At 47.1% G+C, this 23,188-nt stretch overlaps 2 protein-coding genes across 5 annotated transcripts in view; one reads left to right on the top strand and one right to left on the bottom strand.

The window, feature by feature from the left end:
* The first annotated feature begins 111 nt into the window (after positions 1 to 111).
* LRRC41 (leucine rich repeat containing 41) lies at positions 112 to 17,655 on the top strand. 2 transcript variants are annotated; one of them, XM_019749385.2, is made up of 10 exons: positions 112 to 353; positions 3,985 to 4,071; positions 4,738 to 4,808; positions 10,699 to 11,842; positions 14,670 to 14,930; positions 15,483 to 15,647; positions 15,742 to 15,840; positions 16,406 to 16,528; positions 16,760 to 16,835; positions 16,954 to 17,655. In XM_019749385.2, exons 1-10 carry the CDS (start codon positions 155 to 157, stop codon positions 17,171 to 17,173), a joined length of 2,445 nt encoding a protein of 814 aa, XP_019604944.1. In that variant the 5' UTR covers positions 112 to 154; the 3' UTR covers positions 17,174 to 17,655. The 2 variants fall into 2 exon arrangements, with proteins under 2 accessions (XP_019604944.1, XP_019604945.1); XM_019749386.2 differs by lacking the exon at positions 112 to 353 and adding an exon at positions 1,462 to 1,576.
* Positions 17,579 to 23,188, bottom strand: part of RAD54L (RAD54 like) — a 24,791-nt gene continuing 19,181 nt past the window's right edge. For all 3 annotated transcript variants that reach the window (XM_074334662.1, XM_019749387.2, XM_074334661.1), the window contains 8 exons: positions 23,043 to 23,117; positions 22,799 to 22,929; positions 22,171 to 22,281; positions 21,887 to 22,010; positions 21,439 to 21,517; positions 20,933 to 21,112; positions 18,076 to 18,236; positions 17,579 to 17,985 (listed from right to left, as the gene is read on the bottom strand). In XM_074334662.1, coding sequence (XP_074190763.1) covers positions 17,775 to 17,985; positions 18,076 to 18,236; positions 20,933 to 21,112; positions 21,439 to 21,517; positions 21,887 to 22,010; positions 22,171 to 22,281; positions 22,799 to 22,929; positions 23,043 to 23,117 — 1,072 coding nt within the window. In that variant the 3' untranslated portion in view covers positions 17,579 to 17,774. The remainder of the gene's footprint in view (positions 17,986 to 18,075; positions 18,237 to 20,932; positions 21,113 to 21,438; positions 21,518 to 21,886; positions 22,011 to 22,170; positions 22,282 to 22,798; positions 22,930 to 23,042; positions 23,118 to 23,188) is intronic.

The raw sequence follows: 23,188 nt of genomic DNA, 5'->3' as shown, positions 1-23,188 counted from the left end.
TTCTAATAGACTTGGGAAGTATGTAGACTTATGCTCTATTCCTTTAGAGCAGTTCTTATTCTTACCCACATCGCTGATGAAACCGTCCTAACTGCTGACCTTTTCAAGATGGCGGTCCGCTTCTGTCACTCTCGGGCTCGCGCACCTCCCCAAGATGGCGGCGCCCGAGGCCTGGCGCGCCCGGAGTTGCTGGTTCTGTGAGGTAGCGGCGGCAACGACCATGGAGGCCACGTCCCGGGAGGCGGCGCCAGCGAAGAGCTCGGCCTCGGGCCCCAGCGCTCCCCCCGCCCTGTTCGAGCTGTGCGGGCGGGCGGTGAGCGCCCATATGGGGGTTCTGGAGAGCGGGGTGTGGGGTAAGTTGCGGGTTGAGGGGCTATCTCTGGCAACGAGCGGAGGCGGCCCAGCGGCCGGGGGGCGCGGGGGGCGAGGCCGGGAGGCCCGGGGCAAGGCCCAGCCCGGGGCACTGGAAGCCAGACCGTTGGGTCGGAGCATGAATTCCGTGACTGACCGGGCTAGGCAGAGTGAAGACCGGGACCAAACCGGCAGATAGACCCGCACAGCGGCCTGGCTGGGGGGCGCGGGGGGCGAGGCCAGGAGGCCCGGTCTGGGGCGAAGCCGGCAGGGCCCGGACAACAGCGGCTGGACTGACGGGCCGGGCTGTGGGCACCGAACTGACACTCGGGCTGGACTGGGCTGGGGAGTCTCGGATGTTGAGCGGACCCGCAAGGATGGCCCGGCAGTTTGGGGGCGGGGGCCGAGGTTGGGAGGCCCGGCCTAAGGCAAGGAGGCCAGGCCCAGGGCAACCCAACCTGACTGAGGGTGAGAGGCCTCCGGTATCTGCCTGACACACCATGGGTGCCGAGACCCCGGAGGCCAAGCTGATGGGCGAGGGTAGCGTAGTGGATTGGGAAGTGAGGGAACGGGGCTGGGAGAAAGGCCGAAAGGCTTGGGGCGCCGAGGCCTGTCTGACGGCCCGGGGCTGTAGGGAGAGAACTGACGACCGGGGCCTCGGTGCCAAACTGATTGAGCGACGGACTGACGGGCAAGGCGGGGAGCGCCGGTGGCCACTCAGATTGGCCTGAGCGCCGAGGAGAAGGGCCCGAGAGCCGGAGAAGGGAAGCGCGGAGCGGGTTGGCGATAGAAGGAGGCTAGAATGACGGACAGGCAGGAAGGGCCAAGGAGGCCCCAGGCGGGGCTACGGCCCGGGGATTCCGGACTGGGAGGGGGCGCGTCGCCGCTAGGAGGCCTTGGTCCGAGTGGGAGTGAAAGGAGGCCCCAGGCCTGAGAGCGCGGGTACCTACGGGCCCGGCTTGGGTGGAGGGCGCCCAGGCTGAGCAGCCAAGGCGGGCGGCCTGGGGCGCCGAGCTGAGGGACCAGGCAGGGCGAAATGACCAGCCTGGCTGGGGGGCCGGGGAGCACGACGGGCCGGGGCGGACCTGGTAACGGAGGACAGGGGCCTGAAGCCTGATGGGCACGAGGAGGCCTGGCTGTGGGGTGGGTACCGCTGGTCGCAGCCTGGCCGCTGACGAAAACTCGGGTCCGCCTTGTGAGGACTAATAGAGTGAAAGAGAGCAAAGTAAGGGCCTGGGTTTGGGGGGCGGGGAGGTTAGGCCTTCCCGCACAAGGAACAAGGGAGGCCTTGGGCCTGACAGACTGGTGGTGTGAGGGGGTGGGGTCCAGAGGCCAGGGCTGAAGTTGAGTGAGGAGATCACAGGCCAGGCCCAGGGCCCAGGGAAGGGGGAGGGGTAGCAGGAGAGGAGGCCCTGGGTCTTGGGGGGTGGGTGTGGGGGAGGGGTTCTAAAGACCTCAGGAGTGGTGGTGGTGTCTTTGCCAGGAGGAAGGCCCTGGTAAGGTTAGGAGTGAGAGCTTGTGGTCCTGGGATGGGGGTTTGGGTTGCACCATGAGGATGGGTGGATGTGGAGATAAGGCCCGGGAGTTTGGGGCCGTGGGTGGGGGTGGTCGGCAGGGGGGGGTTGGGACTCTGGGAATAAGCCCCAAGGCTGTGGATAGTGGTTAAGGGCGTCCAGGGATGTGGGAAGGCCCTTGGTATGGTGGGGATGGGGTATCCTGAAGACGCCCAAATGTCTTCATGTACTAGGGAAAGACTGTTAGAAAACATTCCTGATGGGGGAAAGGGATTTTGGAGGCCCTGAGCCAACAACTGAGAAGAGAAGGGTCAGGCTGACCCTTGGGGAATGGGAGAAAAGTCTCAGTGGACCTGGGCAGGGGACTCAGAAAAGTCCTGGGGTATGTGGAAGAAGGCAGAGGATCTGGGTGTGTTAGCCTGGACCTTCTCGGAGGCGAAACTTGGCTGGGAGGGAAGAGGACTGGGTGTGGAGGCCCCAAGTTGGGAAGGGGCAGTATTAAGGGTGTAGGCTGGAAAGAAGCAAGAAGAATGGAGAAAGGAAGAGGGGTGTTGGTGGATAATAGGGGATTAGAATCTCTGTGGCTCTGAGAGGGGATGGCTAAACAGAGGGGAGCAGATTGGAGAGAGAGAGAGGAGGAAGAGCTCCCATGGGCCTAGCCCAGGTAAACAGTCACACAGCAAAAGCTGAATCAAGTTAGACCAAGTAAGAGGCCTGGGGGCTAACAGCCAGGAAAGGCTTCCTGGAGGTAGTGGACTGGTTTTGCTTTGTGTAGGTAGAGAGGAGGGAAAAGTGAGTAGAGGCAGCAGGAAAGGATACAATGAGGAAACTTCAGGAGAATAGGTATGTTAGACCTTGAATGCCAGGATGTGGAGCTTGGACTTTATTGTGACTCCAATAGAGAGCCTACATTAGTGTAATAGCGTAGGGAAGTAAGTGCTTTCATTCAGCAGGTACATTGAGTACCTACTATGTACAAAGAATTGTACTAGGCTCTTCGATAGCAAAATTCAGTTATTCTACAAATAAAGATAAAAGAAAATCCTGGAATGGAAGTTTTGAAAGATTTTCCTTAGATATCGTGTATTCCAGGATCTTAGACTTATTCTTGGCTGGACAGAGATGCTATTGACAGCTTAAGAGTAATAATTGTAACATTTAGTGAGCCTATTATGGCTAAGCATGGTCTTAAAAAGGTTACAAGCATGATATCCTTTAATTTTCACAATAATGTTATGAGGTAATTATTATTATCACCATTTTAAAATTGAGGAAATTTAGGCTTAAAGATGTTATTTGCCCAAGGATTCATGATTAACTATGTAATACAATCAGGATTTCACCCAGTTTTGTACAACTCTATAGACTAAACCATTTAGCCATGATACTGTAATGCTTCTCAGTTCTTGGGAAGTCAACAAGCAGGTTTTGTTTTTAAGATATATTGAATTTAGAGTATAGAGCCTAATTATTTCCATTCTTCATAGGGAAGTACTAGTTTAGGGTATAGTGGGGGCCCAAAGGATGGAAGTGGCCAACCTGGAAGAGTGGGAAGGGAATTCAGGAAAGGCTTAATACAGGGCATGTGATACTTGAAAGATGAATGGTTGATATGCTGGAATGGCAAGAATATTTCTGGAGAGAACAGCATGACAAAGTGGATCTCATGCACAGAGGCAGAAAGCAGAGTGACATGTCAGATAAATGAATAAAAGTAGTTTAGTGTGGCTGAAGTGTAGGAGGCATAGCAGGCAGCTGGAGAAGTTAGTAGGGCCCCGATTATGAAGGACTTTTTTATCACACATATTCAATAGGACCTTTTAAATGCAGAATGGTTCATTATGCTTGGGCAGAAGTAAACTGACCAGCTCCCAAATGAGTGTATCAGTTTGTTCTGTGGGATTATCTCACCCTTGTAGATGTGTATGGCCCTGAAATTCCAACTGCCAACTAAGTAGCTGAAGATAAGTGGACCAGAGTTTGAATTAGACTTAGGTTAACTTCTACAGGTTCCATTTGTCAAATGAGAAGTCTGCCCTTCTATTTTCTTTTCCAATAGGATAAATAATGCTTGGAACCATGGAAGAAAAAAGTAAATTTTGTGTTTTGGTTTTTGTAGCCCTCCCAGGTCCAATACTTCAAAGCATCTTACCTCTGCTCAATATATATTACTTGGAGAGGATTGAGGAAACTGCCCTCAAGAAAGGTGAGTGTCTTTCTGTCTCTTTCTCAGTCAGTGATTATAAGCAAGGCATCATATGTTATTCAGGTAAATATCACACCAGATATTTGCATAGAACTTGCTTTTTAAAAAGTACCCTCACATCTACTTTCTGATTCCTCACAGTGTCCTGTGAAACACAAAGCAAGTATATGATTGCTATTATACTAATAAAAGTGAGACCACAGGCACACTACAATTGCAAATAGCAAAGCCAGACTAGAACCCAAATCTTCTGAATCTTAGTTTTTCTAGTTTAGCAAGCTGCCTCCCAAACCCAACATTGGACATGTCTGTTAAGAGCTAACATTTATCTAACTAACCCTGATGTGCCAAGCACTGTTCTAGGAAGTTTACCTGGAGAAACTTATTTAATCTTTTCAACAATTTAATGAAATAGCTATTATTAACTACATTTTACATATAAGGAAACTGAGGTACAGAAAAATAAACAACTTGCCCAAGGTCACCCAGTAAGAGTGTAGTTTGCTTATATTTAAACCTCGACAGTGTCTTTAGAGCCAGTGCTCTTTGCCACTTTGCCGTATTGCTCCTGTGAACCCAAAGAAGGACAATATTAAGAGGCTGATGATATCCTTCATTCATGGTGGCCAAGAAGCGGCCAAGTAAATGTGACATTTCTCCCTACAGGCCTCTCCACTCAGGCCATCTGGCGCCGACTATGGGATGAGCTGATGAAGACAAGGCCTTCCAGTCTGGAAGTAAGTTAAGGCACCAGGTAGAACTCTGGCCTGACTTTGCACAGTGAAAGCAAGAATAGCACACAAACATAAGTTGGGTACTGGTAAAGTACAGGGACAGGGATGGAGTGAATTTGGGAGGAGGGCTCTGATGGCTTGTCAGAAGGTACTTTACCATTGGCATTTGTCACTGACTTGCTTGCTCACCATGTTTGCATGTGACACAAAACAGGGAAAGGTAGTGATTACAATGGATGGCAGAACCTGGATTCATAGAGGTTTTGACAGGGTTGGAGCAATGGTCAAACTTAACATGAAATTTAACAGGATAAACCAACTCTTCACTTGAGTCTAGAAAATTCCAATTGCATGACCTCAGGGTAGAGAGTGGAGGGTGTCTGGCTTAGCAGCAGCTTGTATAAAAAAGATTAAGGGGTTTTAGTCAACAGTGTGCTGAAGCCACTCATATAAAGACTGTACCCTGAACTGTGTGAACTAATGTACTATAATATAGGCCGAAGGACAAGGGGAATGATAGACCTGCCTGGTTCTGCAGTGGTCAGGCTACTCCTGGAATATGGAGAAAGAAGTCAAAGCCACACCATGTGAGTCACATTTGGAAGACTGGAGATGTTTTTCCTGAAAGAGAAGACTTGGGGAACATGAACTGTCATGAAATATTTGAAGCGTTGTCTTATGAAAGAGGGATTAATAGACTTGTTCTGGGTGGAAGCTAAAGGAGGATAAATTTTTGCTAAATGGAAAGTAGAACTTTTAAACTCTGAGCTTATTAGTGATGAAACAAGCTAATTCCAGAATAATAAGCTTCCCATCTCTTAAGTGTTCAAATAGTTCCTGTATAACTACTTGACACAAGTGTACTGTAGAGGAAATTCAGTGTTGTAAGAGAGGTTAGACAAAGTGACTTTTAGGGCTCCTTTTAACCCTGAGATTCTGTTATTCATTGGTTCAGATATAACTCACCGGAGCTTTCGTTTAAGCAGAATTTCTTTTGCTGCACCATAATTAGGTTAATTAGGTAACAGGACAGATTGAATTCAATAAACATTTACTAAAACTTACCACATACCAAGTCTTATTCTAGATATTGGAAGTACAGACACAGTCCCTAATCTTGAGGAACTACCAGTTTAGTGGAGAAAACTGCAAACAGATACATCATATATGGTAGGATAAGTGATGTGATAGAGAGTAGCAAGAAGGCTGAGGGAGAAGGGAGCAAGAAAGTCTTTCCTAGGAAGGAGTATTTGAACTAGGCTTTATATGGTGAATGAGGACAAATGACAAGAAAACAAGCTCTCATCAGGAACTGGAGATTGAATTTCTGGGGACACACTGGGTTCAGTAATATTCAGCTCCATATCCTTCAGCTTTTCTACTTCCAGATCTGGACACCACCCCACCCCTGGAGTTCAGTGTGATGACACTAAGGCCCAACAAAATCCTCAGTCACTATGTACAGGAATTAGGCCTTATGAGGAAGAGAAGTGAACGCAAGAATATTAGAAAACAGTAACGGCTTCCTGCAACCTTTAAAGAAACATGAGATTGACTATCCCAATGTTTCCTAAAGTATGGTTGACTAGCTGGTGATGGAAATTATAATATCTTTCTCTTGAAGAAAGCTTTTTGTCCAACATTATCTCAAGCTTCCTGGAAAAGAATATCTATTTGTTAACTTATTTTCTTGTCTTAGAGCATTTCAGAACATTTAGGAAGCCCCAGGCTTGGTGACCTAACGGTCACCTAGACAGAGGTCCTGACTTGGAGCATATCCATTCCAGAGGGTGTCTTCTTCTGCTTCCCACTTTTGCATGACAGTAACCTTCACTTCATTCATGATTCAAAAACACTTAGTGAATGCTTATTCAGTTCCAGGTACTGTGCTAGGTTCTAGGGATACAATGATGAGCAAGGTAGACATAGTCCCTGACTGCTTATAAAGCAATAGTATTTCTGTGTAGTATTGGTATGGCAATATGGAAATGAAGGATTATTCAGAAAATGGTTCTCTAGTAATTATCCATTTGGAAAAAATAGAGCCTCACTTTACAATATACTCAGATAATTTCTATATGGATTAAAGATTAAATTGTAAAAAGTACAAGCACAAAACAACTGAAAAATGAATAAAGGTGACTGGTTATCTAATCTCAGGGTGGAGAGTGCTATTAAATGGAAAAGACCAAGTAAAAAAATAATGGACATATTTGACCATAAAAAATGCCAGTACTATAAATACAGTTTAAAAGGTACATAAACTGGGAAAGAATGTTTGCAACAACATTGGCTAAACAGGGATACAGAGAAAAGACAAAGGCGAACATCCCTGTAAAATAAAATAAAGATTTGGACAAATCACAAAATATACAAAAATCTCCAATAAAGTAAAAAATGTTCCATCTCATAAATAATAAAAAAATGGGAAAGTAAAATTGTACCTCTTATAAAGTCTTGTTTTGATTTGGTTTTGTTTTAAAAGGTAGTTGCAGGGGTGGGTAAAACTTGCATTTTAATATGCTATTGGTGGGAGCAGAAATGTTACAACTTTCTTGGGCAATCTGGTGATAATTGTCCAGAGTCTTTAAAACAATTAAATTCTTTGACTAGAATTTATAGTATATAAAAATTTAGATACTCATGAAGATTTTCAGATGTCCATTACAGCAAAGTTTAATATCAAAAAGCTAGAAATAATTTAAATATTCAATCACAGAGGAATTATTAAATATAGTACATCCATATTTTAAAAATATTAATAAAGTCATATTCTAAAAATACTTAAATACATGGTGGTAAAAATGTTTAATGAAATGGTGGTATAATGTTAAAAAAAACCCAACCTTTGAAACTTCAAAACAAATATCTAGGGGCGGCCAGTTAGCTCAGTTGGTTAGAGCACAACGTTCATAACACCAGAGTTGCCAGTTCGATCCCCGCATGGGCCAGTGTGAGCCGCGCCCTCACAGCTAGATTGAAACAACTACTGGAAAAACACACTTAAAATAAATAAAAGTTAAAAAATATATATCTAAAGCTGTTCACATATGCATATATACTCCAAAGAGTTTGTTTACACATGATTTTTAATTTATCTTTCCACAAACAATATTTCTATTAGAAAAGCAACAGTGGACAATAGTTTATGAACATTTGCAGGCTCTAACAGTTTAGTACAAGAAAATATTTAGTTCTTCATTTGTACACACACACTTCCTCCCCCACCAATGCCTCAGCTGCCACCCCTTTGTGGATAGACCAGGGATTGTGTTGGTAGGTAAATGTCATTTCACCTCTTTGGTGGTGCTTCATTTCCCCTGCTGTCACTCAAAAGGAAGTATTTAAATCACTTTTCATTGTCTGAGCTATGGTGTACAAGTCTACAAAATGAGTGGCTTGGACTAGATCTCAGGTATTTTTCAGCTTTGCAGTTGTAGCAGATTGTTCTAAAAGGTAATGATGGAACAAAATGCAGTGAACTGCTATCTGCTCATGCATGAATTCATGAGAAAAAAGCTACTGAGATAGTTGTCATAACTAACTATACATACTCATTTAGTCCTCACAACTCTATGATGTATAGTTATCTTCCCCACTTTACAGGTGAAATTTAGGCAGAAAGAGGTGCCGTGACTTGCCTAAGGTTAGTTGTGAATGGCATACCTAGGACTCACGTTGAGGCAGCCTGGCTCTGGAGTGCGTGCTCCTAATCACTGTCATATGCTCGCACCAAAGTTACCGTATCTGCAGTGTTCCCATTTCAGATATTCTCTCCCATTGTCATCATCCCATTGTCTTCAATTACCTAAAAATCCCAGTATTTAGTTATCTAAACTGCATACTCCACATACCTCATGGCCAGAAACAGCCACAGTATCTTGGTTCACATCTTCGTCCATATTTTAGACCCAGATCTATAATCATTTGACTATCTCTGTGGAGTTGAAGCCTTGCTAGGGTTACCTGCCAAGTGTTTTTCAAAGTTGTGAGCGTGGGCCAACAAATGTGTAAGAAAAGTGCTAGTGAGATAGGATTTGAAGGATTCAGGAATACCCCTCTGCTTCCATTCAAGGCTGAGTAGAGATTTAGTTGCCAGGTTATTTTTTCCTGCTCCCCTTATGACCCCACTCTGCTGCTGGTGAGAGAGGTCCTTCTCTCGTTTCCATGCATTTATCTCAAGCATGAAGTCATTCCTATTACAGCAGGCAGCCTTGAGGAAGAGTGAGGGCCAAAGGAATGACATTTTTGCCTGAGAATAGGGGCCCAGCTCCTACCAAGAACCTCAGGTATGGAGGATCACTCTGATATGAGGGAATGCATGGAGGTAGGGTAAGTACCAAGGTGACTTAGTTTAAGTTTTGGGCAACCCTCAGGCCCCCACTACCTTTACTTCAGGCTGAGTAAGTATCCACTTAACAGGTTCTGCCTCCATCATGCCCACTTCACATTGCCCGTCTCGGCTAATTAGCAGCAGCAGAAGCAACATTTTGTAATTGACAGTTTACAAAGGGCTTTAACTTACACTGCCTAATTTGATCTTCACAACAAACCTGTGAAGCAGGTTTTACAGTTGAAGAGAGGTTCAGAAAGGTCCAGAGTACAGTGGCAGAGCTGGCACCTGTATCAAAGTCAGCAGACTTTCTACTGTACCTTAGAAGAGAATGGGGACTTAGGGAAGTCTTTGTTTCAGTCTGCCCTTTGGGGGCAGATAGAAGTTATTCCTAACCTCTAATATACATCAAATTTTGGGGGGGATGGTTTTAAAAAATTATGCATGGACCTTATCTCAGATGTAACAATGTCCAAGTCTGGGTACCTGGCTCATTAATTTTGGAAAACCCCACAGTAAATTCTGATGTGCATCCAAGCTTCAAAATCACTTGCACTCTTCTAAATGTATCAGGATAGTCTGATAAAGTCTTATCCATCAAAGCAAATAACTACTGCCTTGAAAACAAAGGAATCTTAAGATTTGGTCCCTGCTGTCCAGGAATTTCTAATCTGGTTGGGATACGACATGTACACGGGCAGAGACTCAACACCATGAGGCATGTCTACCAAAATCCAAGACCTGAGTAGTCCCAACAAGAGGCGGGGACAAAGGAAGACTAACAGCCTGAAGGAATGAAATTTTAGTAGGTCCTTTCAGGAAGTCTATTTGGTTTGGCAATGGAGAGCATTTTGGGCAGATGTAAGAAAGGACAAGGCGGGTTTGGGTCAGTGACCAATTTAGCCAGAGCAAAGCATTCATTGAAGGAGATGCAGGGAATAAAGCTTCTCAGGTAGGCAGAGGTCATATTGTGGAGGGCTTTCCCTGCCAGGCTAAAGCTTCAAATTAGGCAGTGGAAAGACATCGGGGGGGGGGGGGGTGTTAAAGCAGAATAATGTAATCAGAGGTGTTTTATAAAGATAAATCCAGTGGACTTGTGCAAAAGTTTGGGAAGGGGAAAAGAGGACAGGGAGAGTAATCAGGAAGCTAATGAAGTAGTCAGGTGTGAGGTGATAAGGTTTCTGAACAAACGTGGTAGTGTAAGAATGGAAAGTTGGGGTCAAGTTCTACAAACATGGAAGAAGTTACAGGATTGAGTGTTTCACTTGAGGCACGAGAGCAAACTGGTCTCTGGAACCACATTTCCTGGGTTCAAATCTTGATTCTCCCGCTTACCTGTGTAACCACAGGCAATAACAAACTTTGTACCTTGGTTTTCTTACCTGTAGAATGGGGCTAATAGTAACACATGCCTCAATAATACGAGGGTTACATGAATTTGTGTAAATTTAGAATGTTGCCTGGCACAGTAAATAGCTATTGGAAGGAAGGAAACGGATGATGATGGCTCCATGGGTTGCACTTAGCATCACAGCTGTCTGGCATGTTCTCTGCTTTCAGAGTGTGACCTGTTGGCGAGCCAAGTTTATGGAGGCCTTTTTTTCCCATGTTCTACGTGGGACCATCGATGTGTCTTCTGACAGGCGTCTTTGTGACCAGCGCTTCTCGCCTCTTCTGCATAGCTCCCGCCATGTCCGGCAGCTCACCATCTGCAACATGCTGCAGGGTGCAACGGAGCTGGTGGCAGAGCCCAACCGCAGGGTCCTGGAGACCCTGGCCAGTTCCCTGCACACCCTCAAGTTCCGACACCTGCTGTTCTCTGATGTGGCTGCTCAGCAGTCACTCCGACAGCTGTTGCATCAGCTTATTCATCATGGGGCTGTCAGCCAGGTGTCCCTATACTCCTGGCCTGTGCCTGAGTCAGCCCTTTTCATCCTAATCCTGACCATGAGTGCTGGCTTCTGGCAGCCAGGCCCTGGTGGCCCGCCCTGCCGCCTCTGTGGAGAGGCGTCCCGAGGCCGGGCCCCATCCCGAGATGAAGGGTCCCTCCTGCTGGGCTCACGCAGGCCCCGCCGGGATGCTGCTGAGCGATGTGCTGCAGCCCTGATGGCTTCCCGGCGGAAGAACGAAGCTAAGCAGACAGCCAGAGCTGCACCTGCCACTCGGGTTACCCGCAGGAGCGCACAGGAGAGCCTGAGAGCAGGCGGGATAGACCCTAAAAGGGAGCTGCACCCTCCAGCCACCTCCCATGAGGCTCCTAGTACCAAGCAGCCACGCTCTGCTCCAGCCACCACCTCCTCTGCCTCTCCCTCCTCTTCCACATCCTCATCCAAACGGGCTCCAGCTAGCTCAGCCCCACAGCCTAAGCCCCTAAAGCGTTTTAAGCGAGCTGCAGGGAAGAAGGGTGCTCGCACTCGTCAGGGGTCTGGTGCAGAGTCTGAAGACCTGTATGACTTTGTTTTCATTGTGGCTGGTGAGAAGGAGGATGGGGAAGAGATGGAGATCGGGGAAGTGGCTTGTGGAGCTTTGGATGGATCAGATCCCAGCTGCCTGGGGCTTCCAGCACTGGAAGCCTCCCAACGATTCCGTAGCATTTCCACCTTGGAGCTATTCACAGTTCCACTCTCCACAGAGGCGGCTCTGACACTGTGCCACCTGCTGAGCTCCTGGGTGTCACTGGAGAGCCTCACACTATCCTATAATGGTGAGTGCCCTAGAGGGGCAGGGGTTGTGTCTCCCAGAAGCACCAGCTGTATGCCCAATCCTGTGAAAGGGAACGGTATAATCAGGAAGCTGGAGACGTGGCCCGGCCTGCCTCCCTGTGAGGTAGAAGGCACACACATGTAGTGGCAGGCTGTCGGTGATAGGGAAGAGGAACGTGAGGTCTACAGGCTTGATTTATAGTTAAAAGCCCGGGTTCCTGAGGGGCAGTGAGGACCTGAAGAATGAGTACATTTTAGATATGGTAGGCAATCCAAGGGCAGGTGGGAATATAGCATGTGCAAACCCGCCAGGGCTGAGAATGGATCACACCAGTCATATATCAAAACTGCTGTACAGACAAGGAGGTGGGGGGCATATTTTATCAGAACAGCAACCTGCAAAGCAGTTCTCTCCTCCTGGCTGTGTCCAGCTAGCCAAACTTCAACTCTGGCTAAATCCAGCAATCTGCCTAGGTTGCACAGCACTGCTAGACATCACACAACTGTGCAGATGGGTGCTACTATACATAATAATCAACCTTAGACAAATCCTGTTTGCAATGTCAGCTCCCATTCCTCCTCTACCACTTCCAAACCCTTCCCCCTTTTCCTCTCAGCAGATAACCTGACCTCCTACTTCACAGAAAATAGAAGCCATCACACATGAACTACTTCAATTTACTGTTAACTATTCTATAAGCTCCTGTAGCTGCTTTCATCCTTTCCTCCTTTGCCAGTGGAAGAGATCACTGTCCTATCTAAGGCTAATTCTCCCTGTGCTCTGGACCCATACCCTCACCTTAGGAAAGCTTGTTTTTTAAATGTCCTAGTAATAATAGCTAACTTGTATATACTGCTTAGTATGTGTCTGGCATATTTTAAGTATTCTCATTAACTAACTTAATCCTTACAACCCTGAGGTCAAGTGACTTGCCCAGGATAACCTAGCTAGTAAATTATAGAGCCAGGATTCAAACTCAGGCAACCTGGCTCCAGAATCCATGCTTTTAAACCACTTAATGCTGCCTCCTTTCTTGCTCCCTATTTAAACATTAAATCAGGTATTCACCAAAATCTACCACCACCACCTCTCTATTCCATTAACTACTGTCCCATTCTCTCCTGCCCTTCACAACCTTGAGTCATGTTATCTCCTCTTGCAGCGCACTCCAGCGCTTCTTACATCCCCACTGCTATGAAGACCTACGTCACCAAAGTTCAATATATACTTTTCAGTCCTCATATGAGTTCTTTGCTATTCACGTTTTCATGAAGTACTCTCATTTCCACTTTCTTAAAATCTGATTTTTTCCCCCTCCTCCCTCTCTGGACACTACTCTTAATGTTGAGTTCCTCAGAGCTCTCCAGCTTTACACACTTGTTGGACAGTTTTGTCCATTCCCTTGGTTTCAGAAGGCAAGTATACTGAAGACTCCCCATTCTATGACATTAGCCCAGATCTTTCTCCTAAACTCCAGACCCATTTATCCAGCTGATTACTAGATACCATAGCACCACTTCATAAACCAGAAGCTCCCCAACCTGAACGTATCTTCTTCCTTTTATACATTGCTCCTTCTGTTCTCAATGACATCACAGGTGACTCCGTTGCCCAGAAGAAAACTTGATTCTTTCTCTTACCCATATATTTGGTTACCAGTTCCTATGTTTCCCACCTGTCTCTCAAATTCATTTATTTCTTCATCTCCACATCCTTAATTCAGGCCACCATCACTTCTCATCCAGATTGATCATTTTGACAGTTCCTCCCGACTCCATACTCACCATACAATCCATTGTTTACACTGTAACCCAAGAATGTTTTCATAAATGCAAGTGTCATTCATTCATTTAAAAACCCTTCAATGGTTTCATCACTATATGTCTTAATTTTACTTACAGGGTCATTTATGTTCTCACACCTCCTTACCTCTGTAGTTGTATATTGAACACTCTACCCGTTAAAACTATACACCTGCTACTTTGAACATTTTTCAGTTCTTGGAACCTGTCACTCTTTCTCCTTCAGGCCTTTATATATACCAGGTTCTCTCTGCCACTTTTATCCCTTCTTTTAGCCCGTCTCCTTTATGTTCTTTAGGACTCATCTGGAAAACCTGCATTGACTTAAGCTGAACTGGCTGTTAAGTACCCACCCATCCTTTGTACTTCCACAGTACTCTACTTCCCAAGTTCCCAATCACACATTTTTTTTATCAGCCTATACAGTCAGGAACACGATCTGCTGCTCACCACTGTGTAGCAGGAAAACCTAGTTAGATTGCTGGGTAAGGTTTAGTTGAATGAATAAACAGGAGCCTGCTCAGTCCAAGGGGAGATAAGGGAACAGGTCCCAAGGAATTATTTGCTTTGTGGCATTAACCAACTGCCCCCTAACCATAACCCCTTCTGTGGGATGTGGTTATCCTTTTCTGACCCATATCTATCCAGTGAATCTTTTAAGGTATTCCATTGGGTCATTGTCACTCTCCTCCTTAGTTTACAGCTGTTCCCCAGGACCTATAGGAAAAGTCCAGAGACCTCTGCTGCTGTCTGGGCTTATCCAGCTGCCAGCTACATGCTGCCCCCCACATCCTGTCTTGTTCTGTGACTCTGCCCTGACTGATGCTTGAGGGCATGGCCTAGTACAGTAGACATCAGTTTTCTGGTTACCTGAGGAAAAAGCAAGACAATGGATGAAAAGTTGAGAAAATGGTTTTAAATAATCTGATCCAAAGCTTGAGATTTTATAGTTATCATTAGAAATATTTGCAGTTGTCTCTGCACGTTACCCTGCTGACACTCCCAAATCACTCTTTCCTGCCGTAGGCCTGGGCTCTAACATCTTCCGCCTCCTGGACAGCCTGCGGGCCTTGTCCGGCCAGGCTGGATGCCGCCTCCGTGCCCTGCATCTCAGTGACCTGTTCTCACCACTGCCCATCCTGGAGCTGACACGTGCCATTGTGCGAGCCCTGCCCCTGCTGCGGGTCCTCTCTATTCGTGTTGACCACCCCAGCCAAAGGGACAACCCTGCTGTGCCAGGGAATGCAGGGCCCCCTAGCCACATCATTGGGGATGAAGACATACCAGGTGAAGCACTGTATGCATGTGTGTGTCTACACAAATATGCAAGTACAATTGTGTGAGGAAGGCAGAAAGATCTCTAATTCAGGCCTGCCACCACTCATTCCTGGCTTATCTGGAATCTGTTCCCTCTTTAGCCTGCTCTTCTTAAAGATAACCATGGGCCCAGACAGGGCCCAGACAACAAACCCAGTAGGGAGTGACCATGGCATTATCAGTCTCCAGAAAAGAGGTCTGAACCAAGAACACAACTGTGAGACTAGATTAGGTCCCCCTGCTATGTTCCCTTAGTCCCTGTATGTCTCCTATCCCACCACTCTGCATACTCATATTTGCTTGTCTGAGTAGTCTAGTCTTCCTGGACTAAAAGCACCGTAAAGCTAAGGACTAAATTTTATATTTAATGCTTTATTCCCAGAATGTAGAAGAGTGCCTAGCCATATGGTATGCACTGATGGACAAGTAGACATATAAATGAATTTTTAGTGAATCCCTTAAGGCAGGATGGGGGTGAAGTAGAGATTACCAGCTGGAATCTACTCTCCCTACCATGTCCAGAAAACTGCCTGGAACAGTTGGAGATGGGATTTCCACGAGGAGCCCAGCCAGCCCCACTGCTCTGCTCTGTACTGAAGGCCTCAGGTTCTCTGCAGCAGCTGTCCCTGGATAGCGCCACCTTTGCCTCTCCCCAGGATTTTGGACTTGTGTTGCAGACACTCAAAGGTAAGACCCAGCTAGAATGGTAAAAGGAGGGTAGGAGGGGACCTTGCATTGTTCTTTGGAAAAACTAAGGCCCATGGCCTCTGCCCCCATCCAGAGTACAATATAGCCCTGAAGAGGCTGAGCTTCCACGACATGAATCTGGCTGACTGTCAGAGCGAGGTGCTCTTTTTGCTACAGAATCTGACTCTTCAAGGTAAGTTCTTTATCCAGAACCTGGGGCATTCCTGAGGACTCACTGTGGCTCTGCACTGTCTCACTGAGTGAGCCACTGTTCGTTTTTTGTTATTGTTGGCTTTATGTCCTCAACTATAAAAGTTATAGAAACTGCATGACCTTCTTTCTATAAGGTCCCAAACTCAACTCCTCCTCCACTATACATGGGAAATAACTCCCTTTTAGAGTGCCTAACCCAAGTTTTTAATCTTTTAGTGGCTGATAGAAATGATGGTAGTAGAGAGGAATAACTGTGCCCTCATAGACGTGTCTCTAATTCCCATCGTTGCATAGAGGGCAGTCAATGGATGAGGGAAAGAAGTGAATGTCCATGCAGAGACTCTCCCTACAGTGAACATCTAGGCTCAATCTCTGGTTTAAAACTACCGATTTAGTTTTAGACTTAGTTGGGGTCTTGGACAAATTCCTTTCTCTTTTGGGGCCTCTATAAAATGTTCACACCCCTTGCTAAGTCCAACTGGGGCAGGAGGGGCAGCACCAGTTCTAATGCAGCCATCAGAATTTTTTCCAATTTCTCTTGACAGAAATTACCTTCTCCTTCTGCCGTCTGTTTGAGAAGCGCCCGGCCCAATTTCTGCCTGAGATGGTTGCTGCTATGAAGGGCAACTCCACATTGAAGGGCCTCCGGCTGCCAGGGAACCGCCTGGGTGGGGGCAGGGCCCTGGGAATGGAGAGGGAGAGGGGGAAGGAGCCAAACCCTTGACCTAGAAACCCAGTGGATAAAGGCACAGACCTCTTCACTGGGGACTTGGGGGTTAGAATATAGTTGTGTGCTGGCACTTCAGGAGGTGGGGCTTTTCCCCAGCCAGAATTAGGCTGGAATACCCTGTTCCCTGTTTGTGGGTGGAGGTTACCGACATTTCTCCCCTTCTCCCCAGGGAATGCTGGCCTGCTGGCCCTGGCAGATGTTTTCTCAGAGGATTCATCCTCCTCTCTGTGTCAGCTGGACATCAGGTATACATTGTGGGGGTTGGGGGAGCAGGGAGGGAGGGGGGACAAGGGATAGACCTACAGGGACATAGACCAAGGATTAGTTGCTTCGTGAGTGTCTAATTCATCTCATCCCTACCAGTTCCAATTGCATCAAGCCAGATGGGCTTCTGGAGTTCGCCAAGCGGCTGGAGCGCTGGGGCCGTGGAGCCTTTGGTCACCTGCGCCTCTTCCAGAACTGGCTGGACCAGGACGCAGTCACAGCCAGGGAAGCCATCCGGCGGCTCCGGGCCACCTGCCACGTGGTTAGTGACTCGTGGGACTCATCCCAGGCCTTCGCAGATTATGTCAGCACCATGTGATGGGGCCCACGCCTCACAGGCCCATGCTCAGTACCGTCAGCTTGCAGGGGCTGAGGCATGGGCTGCCCAGAACTCCCAACTCCCCATTCTATCTTTCTCTTTCTGCCACCTTTTTTTCTCTGTTTTCCTTCTTCCCTTGCACTGAGGTTCTGGAGGCCTTGATGGGACCCAGCAAAGGCATTCCCAGACTGGGTTTAGAGCCTTTGGGCCCCTTACTCAGTAACCTGGGAACCCTGGGCCAGGAGGTTGCAGTGGTCATCAGTCATTCAGGACAGCTCCCCTCCGCCTGCTCCAGGGTTCCTCCATTCCTGCCGCAAGCAGGTACCCAAGCTTTAGAGAAGTACAGGAGTGCCCACTACCAGGCCTCTTCCCTGCTGGGCTCACCATGCTGCTCCCAGGCCTCAGTCCCTTTCATACCTTTATTCCTTTCTTTTTTTAACCAAAAAAGTTTTTCTTATAAAATAAATTTTGGGCAAACATCATGCAGCCCTTCTTGATGATTTTTTCTCCCAGAGAACAAAATTCAGCAGGGACCTATGGAGCAGGGAGCCCCTGTGCCCTGTCTCCTTCCTCTAACAGCTATACCCAGACCAGCTGGTTATCAGCGGAGGCCCCGCTGCTCCTCATGGGAACACTGGTGGAAGACGAAGGTGATGGCAGTGGTGGCAGCATCCCAGGCAGCCTGCAGTACCTCATCCCGGAGCCCCCGCTTATCAGTGCTATGGTTCCATTGAGCCAGGTCTGAGGTGCAGTCAGAACCATCGGGGGGTGGCCTGACCTGGTGGTTGTTGACACAGCGGCGGCAGCGCAACCTGAGGGCAGAGCACAGAGCTGTGGTCACCATACATCCCATGCTGTGCAGGGACTTCAGAGATAATGGCTAGCGAGGGCACTCTACCCACCTGTCGTGTGTGTCACTGAGGCTCGCCCCATCCAGGGTAAACAGCTCCTTCAGCTCGCCCAGAGAGAAGTGCCGCTGCACGTCCTGCTCATCCACCACACAGCTACTCAGGGCCTTCTTGTGGCTCTGACGCTGGAAGATCTTCTCCTCAATGGTTCCTGCCTGGAGGAGGTGGGGATCAGGGATGCAAGGCTAAGGCATCCCTGTACACAGGGGACAGGAAAACCCGGGGACTGAAACTATAGCCACCACCCAAGAGAAAGGGATATAAATGAAAAAAGTCCTGCAGCAATCCCTCTGCTCAGCTGAGTCCATTTCCTAGTCTGTCTCATGGGAACATGACTTCTACATGTCTGCCCACCCAGGATATTTTCTGTACCAAGGGTTTTCAGAGCCTGGCTAAATTCCTTCAGGGTAAGCTGAGGTTTGTCTGCAGCAGCTTCACTATGTTTTCCACACCAAGGCTGAGTCTCACTCACTCAATAACTATCATTTTTTGGGTATCCTAGGCAGGTCTTGTGCTAACACTAGGATATAAAGAAGAATCAAATAGGATCCCTATTCTTGAACTCATAGACTAGTAGGAGAGGCAGACATATAAACAAATTGGTACAATAACAGAAATCTGTATAGAACACCCAGGAGCCCACAAGAGGGATGGTTGAATGAAATAATGTTGAAAAGCTTAATGATCCTTGCGCTGTCTTAAAAAAAAATGAAGATGGTTTACAAGGAAAGAGAGAAGGGAAGACATTCCCAGCACAGGAACAAAGGAATAAGCCTGGCCTACCAGAGGACTGTGAGGAGTTCAGCCTGTCTAGAGAATGGCAGAAGTGTGAGAAGAGCTGAGACTGAAAAGGCAGCAAAGGCCATATTGGAGAAACTTGGATGCCAGGCTGAAGAGCTTGACCTTGTCCAGGAAGTGATGAAAAGCAAAATCAGAATTTTTGGAAAGCTCATTCTGGAAGCAATATGTGAAGAATAGGTTAGGATAAGACTAATGGTAAAGAATTAGGAAGCTGCTGTAATATCCAAGTGAGTGACTACTGTGACTTCAGCATGGTATGGAGAGGAAGGTTAGGTTAAGGAAATTTCAAAAAGGTGAAATCAATGGTGGTTAGGAGACAGACTGGTCAAGTAGGATGATGCCCCAGATTTGGGTTGGGTGGATAGTAGAGCCATTAAATGACAAAATTCAGAAGGGGAACAAGTTTAGTCATAAGATATTTAAGTAGAAATGTACAGCAGGTGATGGATATAGAGGTCTAGAACTCAAGTAAGAGATCAGGGCTAAAAATTTTGTTAGAAACTTCAATGAGCATATATAATCACAGAGCTAGGAAAACCAGAGTGGAGTTTCCAAAGAGAAGAGATTAGTAGTCAATAATGTAAGACACAAAGAGGAGAAAATAAAAAGTTACTTGTTTTGGCAATTAGGAAGCCAATAATAGTACATTCAAAAGCAGGTTCAGTAGCATAAGTGGTCTGATGAGTGAGTAGAAAATGAGATGAAGTTAATCTGTAGGCTTTGGAAAAATTTGATAGTGAATGAATGGGAAGTAACCCAAGGTTGTGGCTACAATAAGAGTGAGCTGCGAAATTGTTTTCAAGATGAGAGCTACCCCAGGATGTTTACAGACTTCAGGGAATAAATGAGACATTAATCAACTTGGGAAGGGGTCCAGAGCAGAGCTGGACCCCTTCCTCAAGCAGAAAGGAAGAGAATGATCTTCCTCTGAGATGGGAAGGGAAGAGCTGGTGTAGAGATTTACGAAAGGAAGGGAGGGAAGAGAATTGAAGCCTGGTAACTTACGTTTTTTTCTGAAGAGTGGAAGGACAAGGTCTCTAAAGAGAGAGACAGGGTTAGGAAGGCAACGCGAGGGAACTGGTGAAGGCTTGAAATAGCTGTTGAAGAAAATGAGATATAGCCCAGCCCAAAATGGTGAACATGAATTTGTGGTCGTGCCAGTCTGTAAATGCCAATTTTACCTAGTGTAGAAGCTGAGAACAGCTGTAATAATCCAAGTGGAGTAGGTATTAGGGAACGAGTGGCTGAAAGAATGTACAGTGAGGATCAGGCTGAACAGTAAAGGAAGTCAAGCCAGATTTGGGGGGTGGGGGTACTAGGAACGTTAGGTTGAAGCTGATGTAGGAGGTATGAGAAAGGATAGTGATAGCTATTACTAATGATAGCTATTAAAGTTTTGGGTACTGTTCAAGTTCCACAGTGTAGCCTTGCAAGTAATTACAAAAGGGGAGTTAAAATAGGGGCAGGTCATTAGGAGGTCAAGGAAACACGAAAGTCAGAGCGCTGGGTAACTGCATGGCCCTTGAAGTCCACAGGATGATAGCTGGATTTGGGGAAGAAATGAAGACTGAGCTGGTGTCCAATGTCATCAATGAATTAGGAGAAGAGCAGGAGGTAGATGACTAACAAGAAAAAGAGGGTATCAAGTCAGACAACATGAGCTTCAAAAGAGGAACTGCAGGCTGCATGGTCTGTGATCACAGAGAACCTGGAGTATGCCAATACCACTTCTTAGCACCATGGGACATGGAGTATGAGAAGACTACAAGGCAAGTAGCACAGTAAAAATCAGGTATTAAGGAAAGCAGAAAAGGAGGAGGCCACAGGGAAGTTTGTTAACTATTGAACAGACATCCAGAAGGCATTGTAAGAAGGGTTTGAAGGAACGGGGTGGAGAGAACAGAAGAATAAAAGGCTCCAGGGTAAGCCCATACCCTGGCCACTGCTAGAGGCAGAGGGGCCAAAGAGAGACACAGGAGACAACCCAAGATGGTCCTGAAGGTCTTGTTCTATGACCCACCCCTACTCTGACCACTACCACCATGCTTACAGACAGCAGGCGGTAGATATAGCAGGTCTTCTTTTGACCATCACGCCAGACCCGGGCCATGGCTTGTTCATCATTAGCCGGATTCCAGTCAGGGTCAAACATGACCAGTCGGTTAGCCCCAATGAGATTGAGGCCACAGCCCCCAGCTTTGCTGCTCAGCATAAAGACAAACTCAGGGCTCTGGAAAGAGGAAACAGGAGAAAAATAAGCTCTTGCAGGCTGAACGTGAATCCTACTCAGCCCTGCCAGCTGTTCTCTCTCACACATCAGTATATTCTTACACTCAGACCAACTGTGAGGACCACCAATTTGTTGCATTACCAGCCAACTTCCCAGCCCACAGTCAGTTCCCAGCCCAGCCATTAACAACCAGCCTAACCCTATCACAGCCACCGAAAAAAATAATCCAGGAAGACCCTAGAGGAGAGCCCCCTTATAGCTTTTCAGTCAACACTTAATTCTGATGTTACTGCACTGGTGGGGTGGGAACAGGGCTGTGCATTTACCAATGGATTATTGAAGCGCTCCACAACCTTCGCTCGCTTCTTAATGGACATTGTACCATCCAAGCGGACATACAAGTACCTAGAGAGGAACCCAAAGATTAAAACCCAAGAAGGAAGCAGAGCCCTTGGAGGCAGAGCTACTGCAGGGACTGAACTAGAATACATTCTTGAGGCTGTTCATGCACAGCCTGAGGCCCCACACTCCCAAAGGGATGGACAGGGAGCTAGGGGCCAGGACTGTCCTATGGCAGCACCTGAAGGATATGGGGCTATTCCGCTTGGAGATGAAACTAGGACCATAACAGCAATAAGGAAATAGATAAATATCTTTTAGGAAGTGCCTCTTGCACCTACATTTTGGCCCATATCCACCATCAGAACACCTACTCTTCCTAGGGGGACAAGCGGGGAGGCACCCTTTCGGCAGCCTAGTTACGTTCTTCCCTACCTTCGGGCTCGGCAGAGCTTTTCAAAAAGGTCCAATGTCTGGGTGTAATTGGACACCAGCACTACTTTGTCACTGCTGCGGCTTCGGGTCACTGCCAGAAGGTAATCAAGGACCAGCATCTTACCTGGGGAGATCAGCAACCATTAGGCCCCAGTGGACATTCTCAATGGCCTGGGATTCTTATTCTTGATCTCCTGCCTTGAGACAGGGTAGGTCTAGGACAAAGAGACAATTTCCCATCCCTCCTCCCAGAGAAACCCAAAGACTGGTAGGAAAGGGCTCACCTGACAACTGCGGCTCTAGAGCCTTGGAGCTATAACCAGGGGGGAAAATGTCCAAGGCACCTTCAAAGCCATCCTCCTCTTCCACACATTTGTCATAGATTAGAGCTGGATCTGGGGGAAAAAAAGGGCAGCTACATTGCTTTCGGAAGTTTCTACTTCAGTGCTCATTAGAACCCCCTCCTAGAAGCCTACACAAAAGACCTTCCTCAGCCCCAGGTTTGCTTGGTCCCAAATAGTATGCAGTCAGTGCCATCTAGGACCATGCGTGGAGAAGCTTGTTCACTAGCATGTTCTCCCAACAAGAAGGGAGCTATACCAGAAAGGGTATGGTTTGTTATTTTTCCTCCTGTCCAACATTTTATACGCACGTGTGCATGAACACACTCACACACACAGTCCTATATACCCCAACCATCAAGAATGGGCTGGGCAGAGGAAAGTTAAAAATTTCAAAGCAAAGGGTCTGCTTTAGAGTACACAATGCAGGGCTCATGCCTCGGAGAGAGCTGCAATCACGTGGCTTCTGAGGACTCTGGACGAGTTTTAGTGAAGGCGGTTGGATCACCTGGAGGCGGCCACCCTCCCTTGCTCATCTCACAGGGGATCTCGGGGCACAGACCCAACTCACGATTACACAGCTTCTTTAGTGAGGTGATGGAAGAAAGGGAAGACACAGTTATCTTGCCCTCACGCAACTCTTCTGCTGGCTTGGCCTGTCTCAGAAACCTCTGGTATAATTCTGTCTGCAGGGGTGTCAGCCTGGAAAAAGGCAGCTGAGTCAGTAAGAAAGGCTGGACCGCACTTCGGCCCTCTGAAGACACCTTGAGGGCAGAACTTTTACTCACTCCACACCCCTCAGTTAAGTTCTGTACCTACAACAAACCACCTGCTCAATCTTCACAGGCAGATATTTAGAAAGGATATCAGATGTCCTCCGTATCATGCACCTGGAGAGAACAGGATAAAAAGCAGGGCTAGTAAGACAGCCATGCAAACTACTAGAATAAAAGGTACCACC

Source organism: Rhinolophus sinicus, linkage group LG06 (genome assembly GCF_036562045.2).
Source record: "Rhinolophus sinicus isolate RSC01 linkage group LG06, ASM3656204v1, whole genome shotgun sequence".
NCBI lineage: Eukaryota > Metazoa > Chordata > Mammalia > Chiroptera > Rhinolophidae > Rhinolophus > Rhinolophus sinicus.
This window is presented reverse-complemented; position numbering and strand designations above follow the sequence as displayed.

What these genes read in the sequence shown, in the direction of transcription:
- LRRC41 (XM_019749385.2), top strand. Translation starts at nt 155, where the DNA reads ATGGCGGCGCCCGAGGCCTGGCGCGCCCGGAGTTGCTGGTTCTGTGAG. An exon ending in CCTCACACTATCCTATAATG is followed by an intron (nt 11,843 to 14,669) that starts GTGAGTGCCCTA and finishes TTCCTGCCGTAG; the next exon opens with GCCTGGGCTCTAACATCTTC. An exon ending in TGGGGATGAAGACATACCAG is followed by an intron (nt 14,931 to 15,482) that starts GTGAAGCACTGT and finishes TACCATGTCCAG; the next exon opens with AAAACTGCCTGGAACAGTTG.